Genomic DNA, 21,607 nt, shown 5'->3' on the forward strand with positions numbered 1-21,607 from the left:
CATAAGTACATCAGTGCAGAGGGGGAACCATTGAGATCAGACTGTGTCTGTACCTACATTAATCTCCTGTAATGCTCTCTATGGAGCTGCAGCAGAAGTCCCCTCGGTCATATGATCTAATGCTCCCAAAACCAGATGTGCAGATCAATAATAGGAAGTCAGCTCCAATGTAGAACAACATTATTTCTCCATGTAATGAGGCTCTGAATGAAATATAGAGCAAGCTGAATGACATTGTTGCTGTCCAAAGATACTGTAAATCATTCTGCTGTGAGGCATTAGACAGTCAACCTCAACAGGCCAGGTAAAAATAAACACGGATTGTTAACATTGTGACCTGCATGTTGGTATGTGTGTGTGTGTGTGTGTGTGTGTGTGTGTGTGTGTGTGTGTGTGTGTGTGTGTGTGTGTGTGTGTGTGTGTGTGTGTGTGTGTGTGTGTGTGTGTGTGTGTGTGTGTGTGTGTGTGTGTGTGTGTGTGTGTGTGTGCGTCTGAGCAGAGGCAGCTGGGATGTGAGTTGTAGTCATGTGGGGGTAATCAGAGCTGCAGCAGTTGTCCATTGGGGGAAACAACAGGACCTTATCGACAACACTGAGTTGAATCTGTCCTACAGCTCTCTTTCTGGAGCTCTACTGGGAACGCTGAACAACACCAATACCAGGTAGGGAATGGAGTCCTATGTCATGTGTTCACAGCATACACTACAATCTATGTGAGTGTCTCTGCCGAAGCCAGTGTCAGATAGGATCAGCCTGGACTGAAATCACACAGATCAGGGTAGAGGGTCCTATATGGTTTCAAATTGGCAGCTTTGAACATGAACATGAAGGACAGTGTGTGCATGGGTAAATATGGGCTTGTGGGTCACTGTTTTGTCATCACCTATTCTAATTGGGTGATGTTAGAGTGTGAGGTAGTCTGATCCTTTACTGAGGATGATTACCCATCAGCCTGACTGACATGATGCCAGAGAACTACAGCAGAATTATTCATTCTAACACTATGCACCTAAACCAAGGTCAGTCAGAGCTGAGATTAAGTGTGTGGGCGGGACTGTCGAGGCTCCGAGGCAAAGCAGTGATGCATGGCTGCGCAGCGGCAGTCCTCTCAATCAGGGCTGCCTGGGTAATGTTTACAATACTTGCAACGGCTGCATAGCTTGCTATCTGGCTCCTTAAGGAGGAAGGCTGCTGCTACCAGCTTGTGATTTATCACTGTCCCAAATGTGGAGAGGAGTGTATGAGGAGTGTGGGTGGGGTGTGAGCCCAGCCAGCAGAGGGGAGCGCCGGTGGCTCGCCTCTGGACTCTCTCTTTGTTGACAGCCAGTTGTGACATATTCCAAGGATTAGTGGCTCTGTCGACATGATGCCAATGGCTTCTTAAAATAGATAGAGAAGGACACTCAAAGAAAACAGAACCGCGGTCTTTAACCACGGCAGGCTCAGAGTGGGACCGACCCACATCGCAAGCCAGCCCGTCAGAGTCAGGCGACCAGCCTGTTAGCCAGTCTCTACCGCAGAGAGCCTGTACAGAGACACTGTGATCCTAGCTGAGATTTCCATCATCAGGACTCCCAGTGGAGACTGTACAGCACAGAGCGATGGCTGTGAACAGACCAGAAGGTAAGTCACGCAGACGATAACGAGTTAAGGTACACTACATACTGTTCTAGCAGCTAGAGCCTCGGAAACTATTGTGTTGCTGTTTGAGAGAGTGTGTTAAAGTTCATAACGTGTGATGGAAATGAGATGGCTATTACTCTGGGAGGAATACTGATGGCTTGTGGGTGTCTCTGACTGAGAAAATGATGTATAACTGATGCTGAGGCAGCAGTATAAGCAGAGAGACTGAGAGAGAGAGAGAGAGAGAGAGAGAGAGAGAGAGAGAGAGAGAGAGAGAGAGAGAGACAGTGTGTGTGTGTGTGTGTGTGTGTGTGTGTGCGCGTGTGTGTGAGAGTGAGGCAGCACTCCAATTCATTGAGAGGAAGAATCGGTGCTAAATTATTTATGAGAACCCATCTATTAATCAATGCTGCTGCTGCTTCACAGAAACACTCTCAGCTTTCAGAGTTCACCTGTGGTCTTTGCTGTAATGTGCTGCTCTCTCTGTCTGTCTGCAGTGCAGTGGGCAGTGGACAGGCGCTAGTTTGATCCACAAAGCTGTTCTTGGAAGTGGCTTAGGGTGAGCAGTGGGGTGTTTGTGGCACAGAATTTTGCCAGGAATGGCAGCCCTCTTGGAAAGGCTTGGCAGAATGGAGCTTTGACATTACTCTGTCACTGATGACACCAGAGCTTTTCTCTCAGGGGCACCAGGTCTGTATGGCCACAGTGTTGCCTGGGTGGATTGGGTTTTATGTCATTTGGGGTATCAACAAACCCCTCGCGGTTCGGTCACTTGATCTGTCGGTGCAGACAGGTCCCTAAATGGGACAACAGTGTGGTTACTGGACCAGTGACCGACAATCAGACACTGGGCTATAAAGTCTACAGTACAACGGTTACTGTCACGTTTACACAGGTTATTAGGATTAGGACCATAAACCTGAAAGGAATAGAGCTGGTATGTGTCTGGAGAGAAATCAAAATGGCAGTCATACTGTATAAGTCGAGTTTTCGATTTTGAAAATCATGTTGTGCCACTTAAGACAGCAGATTTTCAATGTAATCTGCCAGCTCAAGATTTGTGTCCCTAGCCTCATCTTGATACATGACAAACAAACACGTCCATGAAACAGTATAAACAACATCGTTGCAGCCTGAGTGTACAACTGCAGACACTCTGGTCTTCAGAAAAATGAAAAGAATGATGGAACAGCTGGGAATTAAAACTTCATTAAATCCCAGGGGTAATAAGATGACCTCTGACAGTACAATTCACTCAGCAGACAGTCTATGAATAAGATAAACACTAACCTGATGTCATTCTCTACCCTGTCTCTATGTTGTCCTCAGAGAGGATAGTACGGGGCCTGGCATTGACCCTAAAGGTCATAAGTGAAAATAGCATATTGTCTCGGAGGCAAGTACGGTTAGCATGTTGGATGTAACGTGATCATTTGTCAGTATTTATGTCGGTCACAAGTGCTCAAGGATCCGCTTACCAGAGTCATTTCAAAAGGAGATTGCAGTACGTCACAATTTGTCAATCTGTCATGGTGGTTGTTTTGCCTCGCCTCGAGGTAACTCTGCTAAGCAAATAAACGAATATATGCTAATAGATCTAATATTAGCTAACACATTGTGCTAATAGCTCTCTGTTAATACTAGGTGAATATGCAAAGCAATGCTTATAGCAGAGGGACGTCATGGCAGTGAGGTGTCGTGATGACAAAGCAGATTTGAGTTCTGAGTGGATAGAAACGCTGGAAATGGCAGCTATTTTTGGGGACGAATTAGGTGGCAGCTCCACCTCCTACAATAACAAAACTCCAATCTAACCCCTCCAAAACGCCGAAGTGTGTACAGTTGAAGTCGGAAGTTTACATACACTTAGGTTGGAGTCATTAAAACTCGTTTTTCAACCACTCCACAAATTTCTTGTTAACAAACTATAGTTTTGGCAAGTCGGTTAGGAAATCTACTTTGTGCATGACACAAGTCATTTTTCCAACAATTGTTTACAGACAGATTATTTAACTTATAATTCACTTTATCACAATTCCAGTGGGTCAGAAGTTTACATACACTATGTTGACTGTGCCTTTAAACAGCTTGGAAAATTCCAGAAAATGATGTCATGGCTTTAGAAGCTTCTGATAGGCTAATTGACATCATTTCTGTCAATTGGAGGTGTACCTGTGGATGTATTTCAAGGTCTACCTTCAAACTCAGTGCCTCTTTGCTTGACATCATGGGAAAATCAAAAGAAATCAGCCAAGCCCTCAGAAAAAAAATTGTAGACCGCCACAAGTCTGGTTCATCCTTGGAGCAATTTCCAAATGCCTGAAGGTACCACGTTCATCTGTACAAACAATAGTACGCAAGTATAAACAGCATGGGACCACACAGCCATCATACCGCTAAGGAAGGAGATGCATTCTGTCTCCTAGAGATGAATGTACTTTGGTGCGAAAAGTGCAAATCAATCCCAGAACAACAGCAAAGGACCTTGTGAAGATGCTGGAGGAAACAGGTAGAAAAGTATCTATATCCACAGTAAAACAGTCCTATATTGACATAACCTGAAAGGCCGCTCAGCAAGGAAGAAGCCACTGCTCCAAAACCGCCATAAAAAATGAAACAAAAAGTGAACTGTTTGGCCATAATGACCATCGTTATTGTAGTAACTTGACAAGGAATGCCCACACGCATTTCAATATTACTTTCCTTTACTTTCAACCCAATAACTAAAAGGTGTACAGCCAGGTACAAACGGTACAAAAATAGCAGAACTATCTAGCCCACTCAACCGGTGGTAGAATCACATTGCACAGATCTGACTCTTAGTGATGACATCATCAAAGGGGAAAGGTCACGGTCAATGCCAATAATAACCATGTAATTATTTATATAGTGTCCACACTATAACAGTTATGTTTGGAGGAAAAAGGGGGATGCTTGCAAGCCGAAGAACACCATCCCAACCGTGAAGCATGGGGGTGGGAGCATCATGTTGTGGGGGTGCTTTGCTGCAGGAGGGACTGGTGCACTTCACAAAATAGATGGCATCATGAGGCAGGGAAATTATGTGGATATTTTGAAGCAACATCTCAAGACATCAGTCAGGAAGTTAAAGCTTGGTTGTAAATGGGTCTTCCAAATGGACAATGACCCTAAGCATACTTCCAAAGTTGTAGGACAAAATGGCTTAAGGACAACAAAGTCAAGGTATTGGAGTGGCCATCACAAATCCCTGACCTCAATCCTATAGAAAATTTGTGGGCAGAACTGAAAAAGCGTGTGCGAGCAAGGAGGCCTACAAACCTACACCAGCTCTGTCAGGAGGAATGGGCCAAAATTCACCAAACTTATTGTGGGAAGCTTGTGGAAGGCTACCCAAAACGTTTGACCCAAGTTAAACAATTTAAAGGCAATGCTACCAAATACTAATTGAGTGTACATAAACTTCTGACCCACTGGGAATGTGATGAAAGAAATAAAATCTGAAATATATCATTCTCTCTACTATTATTCTGACATTTCACATTCTTAAAATAAAGTGGTGATCCTAACTGACCTAAGACAGGGAATTTTTACTAGGATTAAATGTCAGGAATTGTGAAACTGATGTATTTGGCTAAGGTGTATGTAAACTTCCGACTTCAACTGTACATACTGTATCTGTACAGTGTTTATACTAAGCTGCTACACTACTGCTGGTGTTTTTACAGACATGCCGAGACAATTCCCTAAGATCACGCTGAGTGAGGTGGATGAGGAGACACGTCTGCTGGCTGAGAAGGTGTATGCGTCAGCGCTGAAGGAGGAGGACACTAAGGATGCCCTGTCCATGTTCACCGTCCCTGAGGACTGTCCCATCGGCCTGCACCAGGCCAAGGAGAGGGAGCTGCTCAAAGAGCTGGCAGAGCAGCATTCAGAAGAGAGCGCCAAGAGGTGAGTCTAGCCCTCAACAATACAGGACCTCATGGAATCTAAACTAGCTGATCAATTCAGTTCTGGAGTGTTAAGTATTTATAAGAATGTTTGCTTTCCAGGAAGAAGAGTTTCAAGATGATCCGTTCACAGTCAGCATCGTTGCAGGTCCTGCAGATCCCTGTGACTGCAGAGTGGGCCCGTTCTGTGGTGACCCCATTCCTCTCACCCTCCTCCACCTGCTCCTCACTTCCAGAGAACTGCCCCGAGTACCAGAGGGTCACCATCAGTGGAGACTACTGCGCTGGTGTAAGTGCTCCAAGCAGGTGGCATACAGTTCATACACAACTCATGCAGTATTTCACTGCATACTGGAAGAGTTGCAATGAAATGGGACAGTAATGATTGTGTTTTGCTTTTCGTGTATTGATGTGAATATTTATGTGTATAGTGTATATTGATGTTTTTGGTTCATCTGTAAAAGAGAACTTGGACTCAGCATGACTCCCTGTCAAAATACAAGTTTGATCATTTAAATAATAAAAGTGGTACTTTGTTATGACTTTAAATTCCCAGGTGGTTAGGAATAATTTTGTGTGGTAGAGAGTCCACAGGATGAAATGGAAAGCCATGTGGTAAGACTAGTAATGACAGCTCTCTACTCTCCCCAGATCACAGTAGAGGACTATGAACAGGCAGCAAAAACCCTGATGAAAGCCCTGTTCATTAGGGAGAAGTACTCCAGACTGGCCTACCATCGCTTTCCACGGACCGTCGCTCAGTTCCTCCGCAGCGCTGAGAACCAGACGTGGAAGGAAGAGGACGAGGTTCTACCAGGTATACACTGAGTGTACAAAACATTAAGAACACCTTCCTAATATTGAGTTGCACCCCCCTTTTGCTCTCAGAACAGCCTCAATTCGTCGGGGCATGGACTCTATAAGGTGTTGAAAGCGTTCCACAGGGATGCTTGCCAATGTTGACTCCAGTGTTTCCCACAGTTGTGTCAAGTTGGCTAGATGTCCTTTGGGTGGTGGACCATTCTTGATACACACGGGAAACTGTTGAGTGTGAAAAACCAAGCAGTGTTGCAGTTCTTGACACAAACTGATGCGCCTGGCTCCTAATACCATACCTTGTTCAAAGACACTTAAATATTTTGTCTTTCCCATTCACCCTCTGAATGGCACACATACACAATTCATGTCTCAATTATCTCAAGCGGATTTAACAAGTGATTTAACAAGTGACATCAATAATCAATAATAATTTCCCCTGGATTCCCCTGGTCAGTCTATTTCATGGTGGTCATAATGTTTTGTACACTCAGTGTATACTCAAACAGTGCCCATAAATTAACTATATGTACATAATGTGTTCTTAACGTCCTGTACAAGTGGAGTCCATTGTATTAGAGTCTATGTCAGTCATACTGGTCTCCCCACAGATGTCTGCCCTTGCCCTAGGGAAGGGGAGGACCCTTACAGCATTGAGAATATCCCAGACAACCTGAGCTATGAGCTGCAGACAAAAGATGGCATAGTGTATGTGTATGAGAATGCAGAGGCTCTAAGTCAGAACAGGCCCCGCAGCCTGCCCTACCCTGACCTGGAGACCTTCGCCATAGACCTCAGCCATGTGCTGGCCATGATCGTTGATGGACCCACGTGAGTGACCACCACTTCCTGAACTCACCACTGTGTAATGGAGCTTTATTTTTGTCTCTGCATAACTAACATGCTTTACAGGAAGACCTATTGTCACAGACGCCTGAACTTCCTGGGCTCAAAGTTCTACCTGCATGAAATGCTCAATGAGATGGCTGAGCTAAAGGAACTTAAGGGTGTTCCACACAGAGACTTCTACAATGTCAGAAAGGCAAGACTTGAATGTGAAAGCTAAATTTGTCATCAAAAAATGTGAAAGTCCATCACTAAATCTGATTTGTCCACTTTCCGACTGTGATGTCTCTTTCCCCAGGTGGACACACACATCCATGCAGCTGCCTGCATGTCCCAGAAGCACCTTCTAAACTTCATCCAGACCACCTACAAGACGGAGGCAGACCGTGTGGTGCTGGAGAAGGGCGGGCGGAAGCTGACCCTTAGAGAGGTGTTTGAACACCTCAACATGGACCCCTATGACCTCACTGTGGACTCCCTGGATGTACATGCTGTAAGACCCTCCCTCTATCTATTTCTCCTGCCGTCATGAATACCCTTACAAAGAAAAACAAATGTAAAAAGGTGAAAAAAGTGGTTCAGACACGTGTGAAGTTTCACATGGCAATCCTTAATTGAAACAGGGGGCGGCAGGGTAGCCTAGGGGTTAGAGTGTTGGACTAGTAACCGAAAGGTTGCAAGTTCAAATCCCCGAGCTAAGGAGGTACAAATCTGTTGTTCTGCCCCTGAACAAGTGTAAGGCTTGGGCGTAGTGGAGGAGGAAGCAGCGATAAGGGTTATAGCTTTTAATGCTCAACAAGCAAAACACCAGCCAACCCAAAATGTGAACTGAGCGCACACAAAAATCTAAGTGCCCAAAACACAGTGAGCGCAAAACCATGCACTAGCGCAAAATAATTACAGCGTGTACCAAAGCAACACACAGAGAAACAATCCCGCACAGGAAGCAGGCGGGCCAACTAGCTAATATAGCCCATCTAATCAACCCAACTAAGGACAGGTGCAAACAATAACAGAAAGGGGGCAAACAAAAGGAATCAGTGGCAACTAGTAGGCCGACGACCGCCGAGCGCCAGCCGAGCAGGAGGGGGCGCCACCTTCAGTGGGAGTCGTGACAGTACCCCCCCGACGCGCGGCTCCTGCAGCGCGCCGACACCGGCCTCGAGGGCGACCCGGAGGGCGAGGCGCAGGGCGATCCGGACGGAGGCGATGGAAATCCTTCAACATGGATGGGTCCAAGACGTCCTCCGCCGGTACCCAGCACCTCTCCTCCGGGCCGTACCCCTCCCAGTCCATGAGGTACTGCAGGCCCCTCACCCGGCGTCTCGAGTCCAGGATGGCCCGTATGCTGTACGCCGGGGACCCCCCGATGTCCAGAGGGAGCGGAAGGACCTCCGGCACCTCACCTTCCTGTACGGGACCAGCTACCACCGGTCTGAGGAGAGACACATGAAACGAGGGGTTAATACGGTAATAGGAAGGGAGTTGTAACCTATAACACACCTCGTTTATCCTCCTCAGGACTTTGAAGGGCCCCACACACTGCGGCCCCAGCTTCCGGCAGGGCAAACGGAGGGGCAGGTTCCGGGTCGAGAGCCAGACCCTGTCCCCCGGTACGAACATGGGGGCCTCACTGCGGTGGCGGTCAGCACTCCTCTTCTGCCATCCACTGGCTTGCTTCAGGGATTCCTGGACGGCTCTCCAGGTCTCCTTGGAGCGCGGTACCCATTCCTCCACCGCAGGAGCCTCGTTCTGGCTCTGGTGCCATGGTGCCAGGACCGGCTGGTAACCCAAAACACACTGAAAGGGTGACAGGTTAGTGGAGGAGTGACGAAGTGAGTTCTGGGCTAACTCCGCCCAAGGAATGTACCTCGCCCACTCCCCTGGCCGATCCTGGCAATACGACCGCAGAAACCTGCCCACCTCCTGGTTCACCCTCTCCGCCTGCCCATTACTCTCGGGGTGATAACCAGAGGTCAAACTGACCGAGACCCCCAGACGCTCCATAAACGCCTTCCAGATCCTGGATGTGAACTGGGAACCTCGATCAGAGACAATGTCCTCCGGCACCCCGTAGTGCCGGAAGACGTGGGTAAATAGGGCCTCCGCAGTCTGCAGGGCCGTAGGGAGACCGGGCAACGGGAGGAGACGGCAGGACTTTGAAAACCGATCCACAACCACCAGGATCGTAGTGCTCCCCTGAGACGGGGAGGAGATCTGTCAGGAAGTCTACTGACAGGTGCGACCATGGACGTTGTGGAACGGGGAGGGGCTGTAACTTCCCTCTCGGGAGATGCCTAGGAGCCTTACTCTGGGAGCACACCGAACAGGAAGAGACATAGAACCTCACGTCCTTAGCCAAGGTGGGCCAACAGTACTTCCCCCTGAGACCCCGCACTGTCCTCGCCACACCAGGATGACCCGAAGAGGGTAGAGTGTGAGCCCACCGAATCAACTGATTACGGACACCGAGCGGCACGTACATGCGACCCACGGGACACTGTGAAGGCACAGGTTCCAATACTAACGCCCGCTCGATGTCCGAGTCCACCTCCCATACCACCGGTGCCACCAGCCTAGAAGCTGGAATAATGGGAGTCGGATCGATGGGCCGGTCCTCAGTGTCATAGAGACGGGACAGCGCGTCGGCCCTCGGGTTCAGGGAGCCTGGCCTATAGGAAATAGTGAACCTAAAACGGGTTAAGAACATGGCCCACCTTGCCTGACGCGGATTCAGTCTCCTAGCTGCCCGGATATACTCCAGATTCTGATGGTCGGTCCAGATGAGAAAGGGGTGCTTAGCCCCCTCAAGCCAGTGTCGCCACACCCTCAAGGCTTTTACCACCGCTAACAACTCCCTGTCCCCCACATCATAGTTACGCTCCGCCGAACTGAGCTTCTTCGAAAAGAAAGCAGTTTCGGTGGCGTACCCGAGCGCTGTGATAGCACGGCACCCACCCCAGCCTCGGATGCGTCCACCTCCACTATGAATGCTAGAGAGGGGTCCGGGTGCGCCAACACGGGTGCTTCGGTGAACAGCACCTTCAACCTCTTGAAGGCTACGTCCGCCTCAGTCGACCACCGCAAACGCACCGGCCCCCCCTTCAGCAGTGAGGTAATGGGAGCCGCTACCTGGCCAAAACCCCAGATAAACCTCCGGTAGTAATTGGCAAACCCTAAGAACCGCTGCACCTCCTTCACCGTGGTTGGAGTCAGCCAATTACTCATGGCCTTAACGCGGTCACACTCATCACCACCCCCGTGGTGGAAATGCGATAACCCAGGAAGGAGACGGGTCGTTTGGAGAACACACACTTCTCAGCCTTGACATATAGGTCATACTCCAGCAGTCTCCCAAGCAACTTGCGTACCAGGGACACATGTGCGGCGCGGGTGGCGGAATATATCAGAATATCATCGATATAGACAACCCCGCCCTGCCCATGCAGGTCCCTGAGAATCTCGTCTACAAAGGATTGAAAGACGGCTGGAGCATTCTTTAACCCATACGGCATGACGAGGTACTCATAATGGCCCGATGTGGTACTAAACGGGGTTTTCCACTCGTCTCCATCCTTAATACGCACCATGTTATACGCGCTCCTGAGATCCAGTTTTGTGAAGAATCTTGCTCCGTGAAATGATTCCACCGCCGTAGCGATGAGAGGTAGCAGGTAACTAAACCCCACCGTGATAGCATTTAGACCTCTGTAATCAATGCACGGACGCAGACCTCCCTCCTTTTTCTTCACAGAAAAGAAACTCGAGGAGACGGGTGAGATGGAGGGCCGAATGTACCCCTGTGCCAGAGATTCCGTAACATATGTCTCCATAGCCACCGTCTCCTCCTGTGACAAGGGGTACACGTGACTCTTGGGAAGCGCAGCGTTAACCTGGAGATCTATCGCACAATCCCCCTGTCGATGAGGTGGTAATTTGGTTGCCCTCTTTTTACAAAAAGCGATCGCCAAATCGGTGTATTCAGGAGGAATGCGCACGGTGGACACCTGGTCTGGACTCTCCACCGACGTGGCACCTATGGAAACTCCTAGACATCTCCCTGAACACTCCTCTGACCACCCCTGGAGAACCCCCTGTTTCCACGAAATACAGGGATTGTGATCAGCCAGCCAGGGGACCCCAGCACCACCGGAAACGCAGGCGAATCGATAAGAAAGAAACTAATCCGTTCCTTATGATTCCCCTGCGTTACCTTGTCCAGTGGAACCGTGGCCTCCCTGACCAGCCCTGACCCTAATGGCCGGCTATCTAGGGAGTGCACGGGGAAGGGGGAATCTATCGGCACTCGCGGAATGCCCAGCTTAATGGCGAGTCCGCGATCGATAAAGTTCCCAGCTGCGCCTGAATCGACTAGCGCCCTATGCTGGGAAGGGGGAGAAAAATCAGAAAACAAAATTAATAAGAACACGTGACCAACAGGGGGTTCTGGGTGAGTTTGGTGCTGACTCACCTGGGGTGACCGAAAAGTGTTCTGCCTGCCCTCTCGACTCCCAGATTGACTCCTGCAGCACCGGTCGGCCGTGTGTCCTCTCCGACCACAGCTGGTGTAGGAGGAGCCACCTCCTCCGGTACCCCTCGGCACGGCCCCCCCTAACTCCATAGGAGTAGGGGCGGGGGTGCACGAGGTGGCACGGACAGGACCCTTTCCGAACGCCCGCGGGCAGCCAGCAGATTGTCCAGTCGGATAGACATGTCGATGAGCTCATCGAGAGACAAAGCGGTGTCCCGACAAGCTAGCTCCCTGCGGACGTCCGCCCGGAGACTACACCTGTAATGGTCTATCGGGGCCCTGTCGTTCCACCCCGCCCCAGCCGCCAAGGTCCTGAACTCCAGTGCGAAGTCCTGCGCGCTCCTCGTCTCCTGCCTGAGGTGGAACAGCCGCTCACCCGCCGCTCTGGATAGTGATCCCTCGCCGAATCCGGACCATTCCAGACTGCATTGGCCCACTCCAGAGCTCGGCCCGTCAGGCAGGAAACGAGGGCACTCACGCTCTCCTCCCCCGAGGGAGCAGGTCTGACGGTGGCCAGGTACAGCTCGAGGTGGAGCAGAAATCCCTGGCACCCAGCCGTCGCTCCATCATACTCCCTTGGGAGCGCCAGACGAAGCGCGCCGGAGCCAGACGCGGTGGGAGGCGGAGGTGGCTGCGTCGGAGGAGCCGGAGGTGGAGAGAGGAGACCACTCCTCTCCCAACGGTCCATCCTCTCCAACATCTGGTCCATCGCGGATCCAATTCGGTGGAGGACTGACGTATGATGGAGCACGCGTTCCTCCATCGAGGGAAGGGGGTTGGCAGTTGCTCCTGCTGACTCCATAGGTGGTGCTGGATTCTGTAAGGGCTTGAGCGTAGTGGAGGAGGAATCAGACGCAGGAAGCAGCGATAAGGGTTATAGCTTTTAATGCTCGACAAGAAAAACACCAGCCAACCCAAAATGCGAACTGAGCGCACACAAAAATCAAAGTGCCCCAAACACAGGGGACAAAACACAGTGAGCGCAAAACCATGCACTAGCGCCAAATAATTATAGCGCGTACCAAAGCAACACACAGAGAAACAATCCCGCACAAAGAGCAGGTGGGCCAACTAGCTAATATAGCCCCGCTAATCAACCCAACTAAGGACAGGTGAAAACAATAACAGAAAGGGGGGAAAACAAAAGGAATCAGTGGCAACTAGTAGGCCGGTGACGACGACCGCCGAGCGCCACCCGAGCAGGAGGGGGCGCCACCTTCAGTGGGAGTCGTGACAGTACCCCCCCCCCCCCCGACGCGCGGCTCCTGCAACAAGGCACTGTTCCTAGGCCGTCATTGAAAATAAGAGTTTGTTCTTAACTGACTTGCCTAGTTAAATAAAGGTAAAATAAAACATGAACAAAGGGGTCTCCCCACCACAGTTTCAGTAAAAAGCTAAGGTTTGGGGCTGGAGAAATGCAACCACTCTGTAACAGAAGTTGTCATGGAGAGAAGACCAAGGCGCAGCAGGTATGTGAATACTCATATTTAATTTAAAAAAAGGAGTAAAGCATCCACTTGACAAAACAATAAAGGTGACAACAGCAACAGTTCTGCAGGCTATTAAACGCAGTGCAATAACAACCACCCACAACCCCAAAGAAAAACACACACACCTATATAGGACTTCCAATCAAAGGCAACTCAACATACCTGCCTTCAATTGGAAGTCCCAATCAACAACACAATCATTCACATACAAAAACTGCCACGTCCTGACCCCAAAACTAATACAATAGCTCCATCTACTGGTCAGGACGTGACACACTCATAAATCCTTACGGTACGGATGCATGGACTGTACATCCATGATACACTACATGACCAAATGCATGTGGACACATGCTTGTCGGACATCTCATTCCAAAATCATGGGCATTAATATGGAGTTGGTCCTCCCTTTGCAGCTATAACAGCCTCCACTCTCTGGAAAGGCTTTCCACTAGATGTTGGAACATTGAATCTTCTACAATGTCATTGTAGAAGACTAAGTTCCAGTGAAGCTTTCCCTTCACTGGAACTAAGTGGTCTAGCCCGAACCATGAAAAACAGCCCCAGACTGTTATTCTTCCCCCACCAAACTTTACAGTTGGCAGTATGCATTGGGGCAGGTAGCGTTCTCCTGGCATCCGCCAAATCCAGATTCCTCTGTCAGACTGCCAGATGGTGAAGCGTGATTCATCACTCTAGAGAACTCGTTTCCACTGCTCCAGAGTCCAATGGCAGCGAGCTTTACACCACTCTAGCCGACGCTTCTTCAAGAATCAATTGGTAAATATGATTAATTCATAACTCCAAAAATGGATGTGGTCGCTAAGGATTGCCCCTTTAATAACAGGCAGTGACTTTCATACAGCAGCACTACACTGAGTGTACAAAAGATTAAGAACACCTACTCTTTCCATGACATAGACTGACCAGGTGAATCCAGGTGAAAGCCATGATCCCTTATTGATGTCACTTGTTAAATCCACTTCAATCAGTGTAAATGAGAACGTGTTCTCAACTAGCCCACCTGGTTAAATAAAGGTGAAATAAATAAATAGAGGATGAATGGGAGGAGACAGGTTAAAGAAGAATTTTTAAGCCATGAGACAATTGAGACATTGATTGTGTATGTGTGCTATTCAGAGGGTGAAAGAGCAACACAAAAGATTTAAGTGATTTTGAACGGGGTATGGTCGTAGGTGCCAGGCGCACTGGTTTGTGTCAAGAACTGCAATGCTGCTGGGTTTTTCAGTTTCCCGTTTGTATCAAGACTGGTCAACCACCCAAAGGACATCAGCCAACTGTGGGAAGCATTGGAGTCAACATAGGCCAGCATCCCTGTGGAACACTTACGACACCTTGTAGAGTTCATGCCCTGACGAATTGAGGCTGTTCTGAGGGCAAAAGGGGGTTGCAACTCAATATTAGGAAGGTGTTTTTAATGTTTTGTACACTCAGTGAATGTCGCCATTTGAACGTGATCCATTAACATGCCCAAAAAGAGAAATAATTTTGTCCACTGTTATGCGAATGTCCCGCATAATTTGTAACACATTTAGGATTTTTAGATGCAGTCACCCTAATTCCAGGGGTGGAAACATTGCTACTGCAACGTGTTAACAGAATAACATTTCAACCCCACATGTGAACTTGCAATTCCACATGTGAAGTTTTCTTACATGTGAAACTTCACATTTTAATTATTTGTAATTTTTATCATGTGGAAGTTTTCACATACAGTGCCTTCAGAAAGTTTTCAGACCCCTTGACTTTTTTCACATTTTGTTGCATTACAGCTTTATTCTAAAATTGATTAAATAGTTTTTTCCCCCCTCATCAATCTACACACAATACCCCATAACGACAAAGCAAAAACATTTACTTACGTAAATGTGAAATATCACATTTACATAAGTATTCAGACCCTTTACTTAGTACTTGAAGCACATTTGACAGCAGTTAAAGCATCGAGTCTTCTTGGGTATGACACTACATGCTTGGCACACCTGTATTTGGGGAATTTCTACCATTCTTCTCTGCAGATCCTCTCAAGCTCTGTCAGGTTCGATGGGGAGGACAGCGACCCTAAGCACACATCCAAGACAACGCAGGCGTGGCTTCGGGACAAGTCCCCCCAGTGATGTTCGATCGGGTTAAAGTCCGGGCTCTGTTTGGGCCACTCAAGGACATTGAGGCTTGTCCCGGAGCCACTCCTGCATTGTCTTGGCTATGTGCTTAGGGTTGTTGTCCTGTTGGAAGGTGAACTTTCGCGTCAGTCTGAGTTCCTGAGTGCTCTGAAGCAGGTTTTCATCAAGGATCCATCATTACTTTGCTCCGTTCACCTTTCCCTCGATCCTGACTAGTCTCCTCGTCCCTGCCGCTGAAAAACATCCCCACAGCATGATGCTGCCACCAGGAAGGTATTGGCCAGGTGATGAGCGGTGCCTGGTTTCCTTCAGACGTGACGCTTGGCATTCAGGCCAAAGAGTTCAATCTTGGTTTCATCAGACCAGAGAATTTTCATGGTCTGAGTCTGTGCCTTTTGGCAAACTCCAAGCGGGCTGTCATGTGCCTTTTACTGAGGAGTGGCTTCTGTCTGGCCACTATACCATAAAGGTCTGATTGGTGGAGTGCTGCAGAGATGGTTGTCCTTCTGGAAGGTTCTCCCATCTCCACAGAGGAACTCTAGACCTCTGTCAGAGTGACCATCGGGATCTTATCGGGCTTTTATGTCCCCCGGTTGCTCAGTTTGGCCGGGCGGGTAGCTCTAGGAAGAGTCTTAGTGGTTCCAAACTTCTTCCATTTAAGAATGATGGAGGCCACTGTGTTCTTGGGGACCTTCAATGCTGTAGAAATGTTTTGGTACCCTTCACCAGATCTGTGCCTCGACACAATCCTGTCTCGGAGCGCTACGGCCAATTCCTTCGACCTCATGGCTTGGTTCTTGCTCTGACATGCACTGTCAACAGTGGGACCTTAAATAGATAGGTGTGTGCCTTTCCAAATCCTGTCCAATCAATTGAATTTCCCACAGGTGGACTCTATTCAAGTTGCAGAAACATCTCAAGGATGATCAATGGAAACAGGATGCACCTGAGCTCAACTTCGAGTCTCATAGCAAAAGGTCTGAATACTTATGTAAATAAGGTATTTCTTTTTTTTTTCATTTTTAAGAAATTGGCAAAAAGTTTTTAAAAAATATATATGTTTTAGCTTTCCCATTATGGGGTATTCTATGTAGATGAGTTTTTTATTTTTTTATTTAACCATTTTAGAATAAAAGTCAAGTGGTCTGAATACTTTCCGAAGGCACTGTATGAAACTGCAAATGTGATTTTCACATGTGAACTTGCATTTCGACATGGGAGAGTGAGATTTTCACATGTGAAACTGCATATCCAATTTTGACCTGGAAATTTCCCAAGTGAAACCCCAATTCTTTATTTTTTTTAAAAACATGTTTTTTATTTTATTCAACTAGGCATATCAGTTAAGAACAAATTCTTATTTACAATGACTGCCCAACGGGGAACAGTGGGTTAACAGCCTTGTTCAGGGGCAGAATGACAGATTTTTATCTTGTCAGCTCGGGGATTCAATCCAGCAACCTTTTGGTTACTGGCCCAACGCTCTAACCACAAGGCTACCTGCCACCCCCTCACCATGTGAGGTGAAAACATGTTTCTCTCCTCACACGTTAGACGGTGGTGTTAACTCTTAATTGAATACATGTGAAAATATGGTTTCACGTCTGAAAACAGAAAATGTGTTAATACTGTGTTTTTTGTAAGAGTATATCATCCATACTGTACAGGAACAGCTGTTATGCCCTATAACACATATTTATTGTGTAACCATAGCTGTTCAGTTATCTATAGTTATCTATAGCTAGAGACACGTGTTCGTTTTGGAGATCTGTTAGCACCATCCATAAGCTAATATTAGATATCTGTGTGTGTCTCACCCCACAGGGCAGACAAACCTTTCACAGATTCGATAAGTTCAACTCCAAGTACAACCCAGTGGGGGCCAGTGAACTCCGAGAAATCTACCTGAAAACAGACAACCTCATAGATGGAGAGTACTTTGCACGCATTATCAAGGTATAGGTCATTCATACTGAAAACATCCTGATTCTCTCAAATTGATGACACATGTTATGTTGCATAAGCTATCATTATTATGCAACAACAACATGTGCAGCAACACATTTGCACATGTGTTACTCTGATGGATGGGAGGTGACAGAGACCCAGAATAATGGTGTTTGGAGATGAGATAACTTCTCTTTTATTTGATCTTTCTACCACGTCTTGCCCTTGACAGGAAGTGTCCCATGACCTAGAAGAGAGTAAGTACCAGCATGCTGAGCCTCGTCTGTCCATCTACGGACGCTCTGCAGACGAATGGGACAGCCTCTCCAAGTGGTTCATCCAGCACAAAGTGCACTCTACCAACATGCAGTGGATCATCCAAGTCCCCAGGATCTAGTGAGTGCTGCTGCCTGAGTGACAGCTGAAGGCAAAGAGTTACATTTAACTTTCAACTGGAGGAAGAATGTAACATGGCTACTATGAAAGATAGTACTCTTTTTGTGAGATGTTTGGCATGCTTAAAAATGTTTCACTTCTTTCAGTGATATTTTCAAGTCAAAGAAGTTGATCACTAACTTTGCCAAGATGTTGGAGAACATATTCCTTCCTCTGTTTGAGGCTACAGTCAATCCACAGAAGCATAAAGAGCTACATGTATTTCTCAAATATGTGAGTATAATTCATTTTGATTTTCCTGCAAAAACTATCCTGATAGTGTCAACCATTCACCATTCAACCCCTATTTTTCCTGTGCAGGTGACAGGCTTCGACAGTGTGGATGATGAGTCCAAGCACAGTGACCACATGTTCTCCTACAAGAGCCCCAAGCCTGAGCAGTGGACAGCAGATGAAAACCCTCCCTACAGCTACTACCTCTTCCACATGTACGCCAACATCATGGTGCTCAACAATCTGAGGAAGTAAGTAACTGTTGCTATCTGCCCCTCCCAGGCCTCTGGTAACGGACCCAAACCATTATATCTCTTTCAAGAGAAACAGAGAGTTCCAACTGTCCTTCTACTGATGCTGCTGAGGGGAAAATGGAGGTCTTACACCCATTGTTCAGTTGCTATTATTCATTGAATTTCCAGTAAGACACTTCAGAATGTCCTGAGGGCAACCAAGGGGAGCAGAACAGGTGTCTGATTGCAGGCATGCTACATTGCTGCACAGTGTAATGCACCAAGGCATCTATAAATAAATTCCCTATGATAATACAAAGGAATAGAATTACAGTCTCTGACAGACTTGAATTACTGGTACATATGGTCAAGGAGCTCCTCCAAAGTCACTGAAGATGCTACTGTAGGCCCACATAATACACTTGTGTAGCTCTGTGTGTGAATATGACCACTGAATATTTCCCTGGGTCTCTTCCAGAGAACGAGGCTTGAGCACCTTCCAGTTCCGTCCACACTGCGGGGAGGCTGGATCCATCACCCACCTGGTCTCTGCTTTCCTCACCGCTGACAACATCGCCCACGGCCTCAACCTCAAGAAGGTCCTCTACTACCATACTGAATCCTGCATCGTCTGTCCTCAACACACTCTAGCCTACACACACTTATTTGCCATCAAATATACTGTAATTGCTCAACTCCCCAGCATGTTTGAATGGAGCACTCATGCTGATCTCCCATGTGATACAGTAGGTGCTACTCACATGAATAGTGAATGTCATGAGATGACCCTAAAGAAATGCAAAGCTATCTAATATTCTCACATGAAAGCTCGCTGTATAAATGCTAGTCATTGTAATGCAGTAACAGTGTTCAGCCCTTCAGGCCTCACTGTTTGCTTCATTTTCCTGTCTATCTGTGGGCCTAACCAGCACACAGACAAAGAAAGGCCCTGTCTACCAGGCCTGCTCCATGCAAATACAGCCACTGAAAATAACCGAGCCAGCCACAGGGACAGGAGCTAGTTATCAACTTTTGACACATTTTAACATCCACCGTGTCTGCTGAACAGTAAGCAGAGACCTTGTATGATGAGCAGGTGACAGCGAGGTATGTGTGAGTCTGTGTGTATGTACTGAGTGTGTCTGTCTCTCTCTGCCACAGAGCCCTGTCCTACAGTACCTGTACTACCTGGCCCAGGTGCCCATTGCCATGTCTCCTCTGAGCAATAACAGCTTGTTCCTGGAATATTCCAAAAACCCTCTCAGGGAGTTCCTACACAAGGGGCTGTGCGTGTCTCTATCAACAGATGATCCTATGCAGTTCCACTATACCAAGGTAAACTGTTGGAGAAAATAGTAGCTCAAATCAGCTCCAGCTGAGTTCCATAGCTGTTTTGTAGGACAGTACTTGATGACAGTGTGTCCTGTCTGTAGGAGGCACTGATGGAGGAGTATGCCATTGCGGCCCAGCTGTGGAAGCTCAGCACCTGTGATGTGTGTGAGATTGCCAGGAACAGTGTGCTGCAGAGTGGCCTGTCTCACCAGGTAGAGCCCTGGGCACTGATATCTACCCTCTTAGAAAAAAGGGTTCCAAAAGGGTTCTTCGCTGTCCCAACAGGAAAACCCTCTTTGTTCCAGGTAGAACCCTTTTGATTCTAGGTAGAAACCCTCTGTGGAAAGGATTCTACATGAAACCCAAAAGTGTTCTACCAGGAACCAAAAAGGGTACTTCAAAGGGTTCTCCTATGGCGACAGCCAATGAACTTTTACATTCTAGATAACACCTTTTTATAAGAGTGTATAATAGCATGAATGCAAAATAACATTAAAATATCCTTCCCCTGTCCCCCATCTAATGGAGTGGTTATACCTAAGGAGCTTATATGATATACAATCTCTGGTAATACTGTATGACTCATTTTGCACAGGAGAAGAAGCACTTTATTGGGGCCAACTACTTGAAGGATGGACCTGAGGGGAACGACATTCGGCGGACCAATGTGGCTCAGATCCGTATGGCCTACCGCCACGAAACCCTGTGCAATGAGCTCAGCTTCCTAGTGGATGCAGTGAAAACTGAAGCGGCCATTGGCACACAACCAGAGTGACCACAATAACATGGGATTTAGCTCAATCCATGCATGTAAGCTCTCAACCATCACAACGATATCTCTTGCATTCACGGGAGAAAAAACCCAATGGTTTTAATGAATAAGTGTGTCTCTTGTTTCTCTGGCTGCATGTGTGCTAGTAGTTCTGAAAGTAGTGCTCAAGTGGAAAAAGTGGTCCCCGAAAATGGTGTACTATGTGCAGATATATGCCTAAGTGGCTGGCCCACATGGAGGAATATGTAGGCCAAGCACAGCTTCCAGAAAAGCAGTTGCTTTCAAACTAGGCATTTCGTGGATAATTGAGGTAAGACAGTAATCCTGCTAATAGATCATGCATGTATGAACTACACATTGACAAATCCAAAGCGGGAGGTTTAATAAATACTTATTAATCGCCAAAGTTCCGGAGCATGTCTTTAACAGTATAAAAATAGTTTGGAGAGGTAGCAGTAGGAGCCAACTACATCTTAGTGTCTAAATTATGTATGTCCACAGTACAAGGGTTTCCTTCTACAGTGCAGCAACATCATCTGCACTAGGGCTGGCTCACTCTGCAGAGCACTTGCTCACAGTTCAGTAATGTTACAAAATATTTGGGTTTCAAGTGCAATGTCTGAGAGAAAAAACACTGGCCACTTCTATTTTGATGTCTAACACTCACTGTATCATGCCTTAGTGATGGGCGGTCCCAGCTGTTGACAGAACCTGACAGAGTGTTTATCTCTGGAGCTGGAACACTGCTTTAGCTGTGACGAATGGTACATTTCCACTGTCCCTTTCCATGTGTGCTTGTTTTTTACAGGATGTCATGCAGTAGGTTCCAAGGAGGACACTGAAGTCAGTTGAGGACACTGTAGGTGCAAAACATTGTACTTGTATGCACTGTATGATATTTGCTTGAAATATTTGTGTGAATGTTTTCTTTCAATTTGAATGAAAACAGGCATTTCTATTGGTCAGAGTATGCAATATTTAATTTGAATGTACTGTATCTATAACTTTGGAAAGCAACTATGAGCCAATTGAATGTTGGGAGTTTGAACAAGAGAGAAAAATGTGAAAGCATATCTTCACCTCTAGTCGCACTGAGATACAAGTGGCCAAAGATGTTATACTGCTCTCTCACCTCTTGCTTGTTAATGGTTGACAGAATGCTGAAAATAGCCTGTTTTTAATTATGTTACTTTTGTTATCAATAAAGATATTTAAACATGGATTATTCCGTTTTTTTTTTGTCATGCAGCAATTTAAAACTGTGAGATGATGGAAT

General features: G+C 47.2%; 1 protein-coding gene across 3 annotated transcripts; it reads left to right on the plus strand.

Moving 5' to 3' along the window:
- Window positions 1-520: 520 nt before the first annotated feature.
- LOC106587203 (AMP deaminase 3) lies at window positions 521-21,553 on the plus strand. Of its 3 annotated transcripts, XM_082969477.1 has the most exons (16): window positions 1,264-1,622; window positions 5,330-5,552; window positions 5,654-5,840; window positions 6,203-6,368; window positions 6,979-7,198; window positions 7,280-7,409; window positions 7,512-7,706; window positions 17,203-17,334; window positions 17,558-17,721; window positions 17,868-17,994; window positions 18,082-18,245; window positions 18,706-18,826; window positions 19,389-19,562; window positions 19,661-19,771; window positions 20,155-20,369; window positions 21,140-21,553. In XM_082969477.1, exons 1-15 carry the CDS (start codon window positions 1,601-1,603, stop codon window positions 20,332-20,334), a joined length of 2,316 nt encoding a protein of 771 aa, XP_082825603.1. In that variant the 5' UTR covers window positions 1,264-1,600; the 3' UTR covers window positions 20,335-20,369; window positions 21,140-21,553. The 3 variants fall into 3 exon arrangements, with proteins under 3 accessions (XP_082825604.1, XP_082825603.1, XP_082825602.1); XM_082969478.1 differs by lacking the exon at window positions 1,264-1,622 and adding an exon at window positions 521-661 and having other exon boundaries at window positions 20,155-21,553; XM_082969476.1 differs by having other exon boundaries at window positions 20,155-21,553.
- Window positions 21,554-21,607: the final 54 nt, after the last annotated feature.

This window comes from Salmo salar, chromosome 26 (genome assembly GCF_965601325.2).
Source record: "Salmo salar chromosome 26, fSalSal1, whole genome shotgun sequence".
NCBI lineage: Eukaryota > Metazoa > Chordata > Actinopteri > Salmoniformes > Salmonidae > Salmo > Salmo salar.

Coding starts and splice junctions, on each gene's coding strand:
- LOC106587203 (XM_082969476.1), top strand. CDS start 1,601: ATGGCTGTGAACAGACCAGAAG. Junction 5,553..5,653: donor TCAGAAGAGAGCGCCAAGAG/GTGAGTCTAGCC, acceptor TTTGCTTTCCAG/GAAGAAGAGTTTCAAGATGA. Junction 7,707..17,202: donor ACTCCCTGGATGTACATGCT/GTAAGACCCTCC, acceptor CTCACCCCACAG/GGCAGACAAACCTTTCACAG.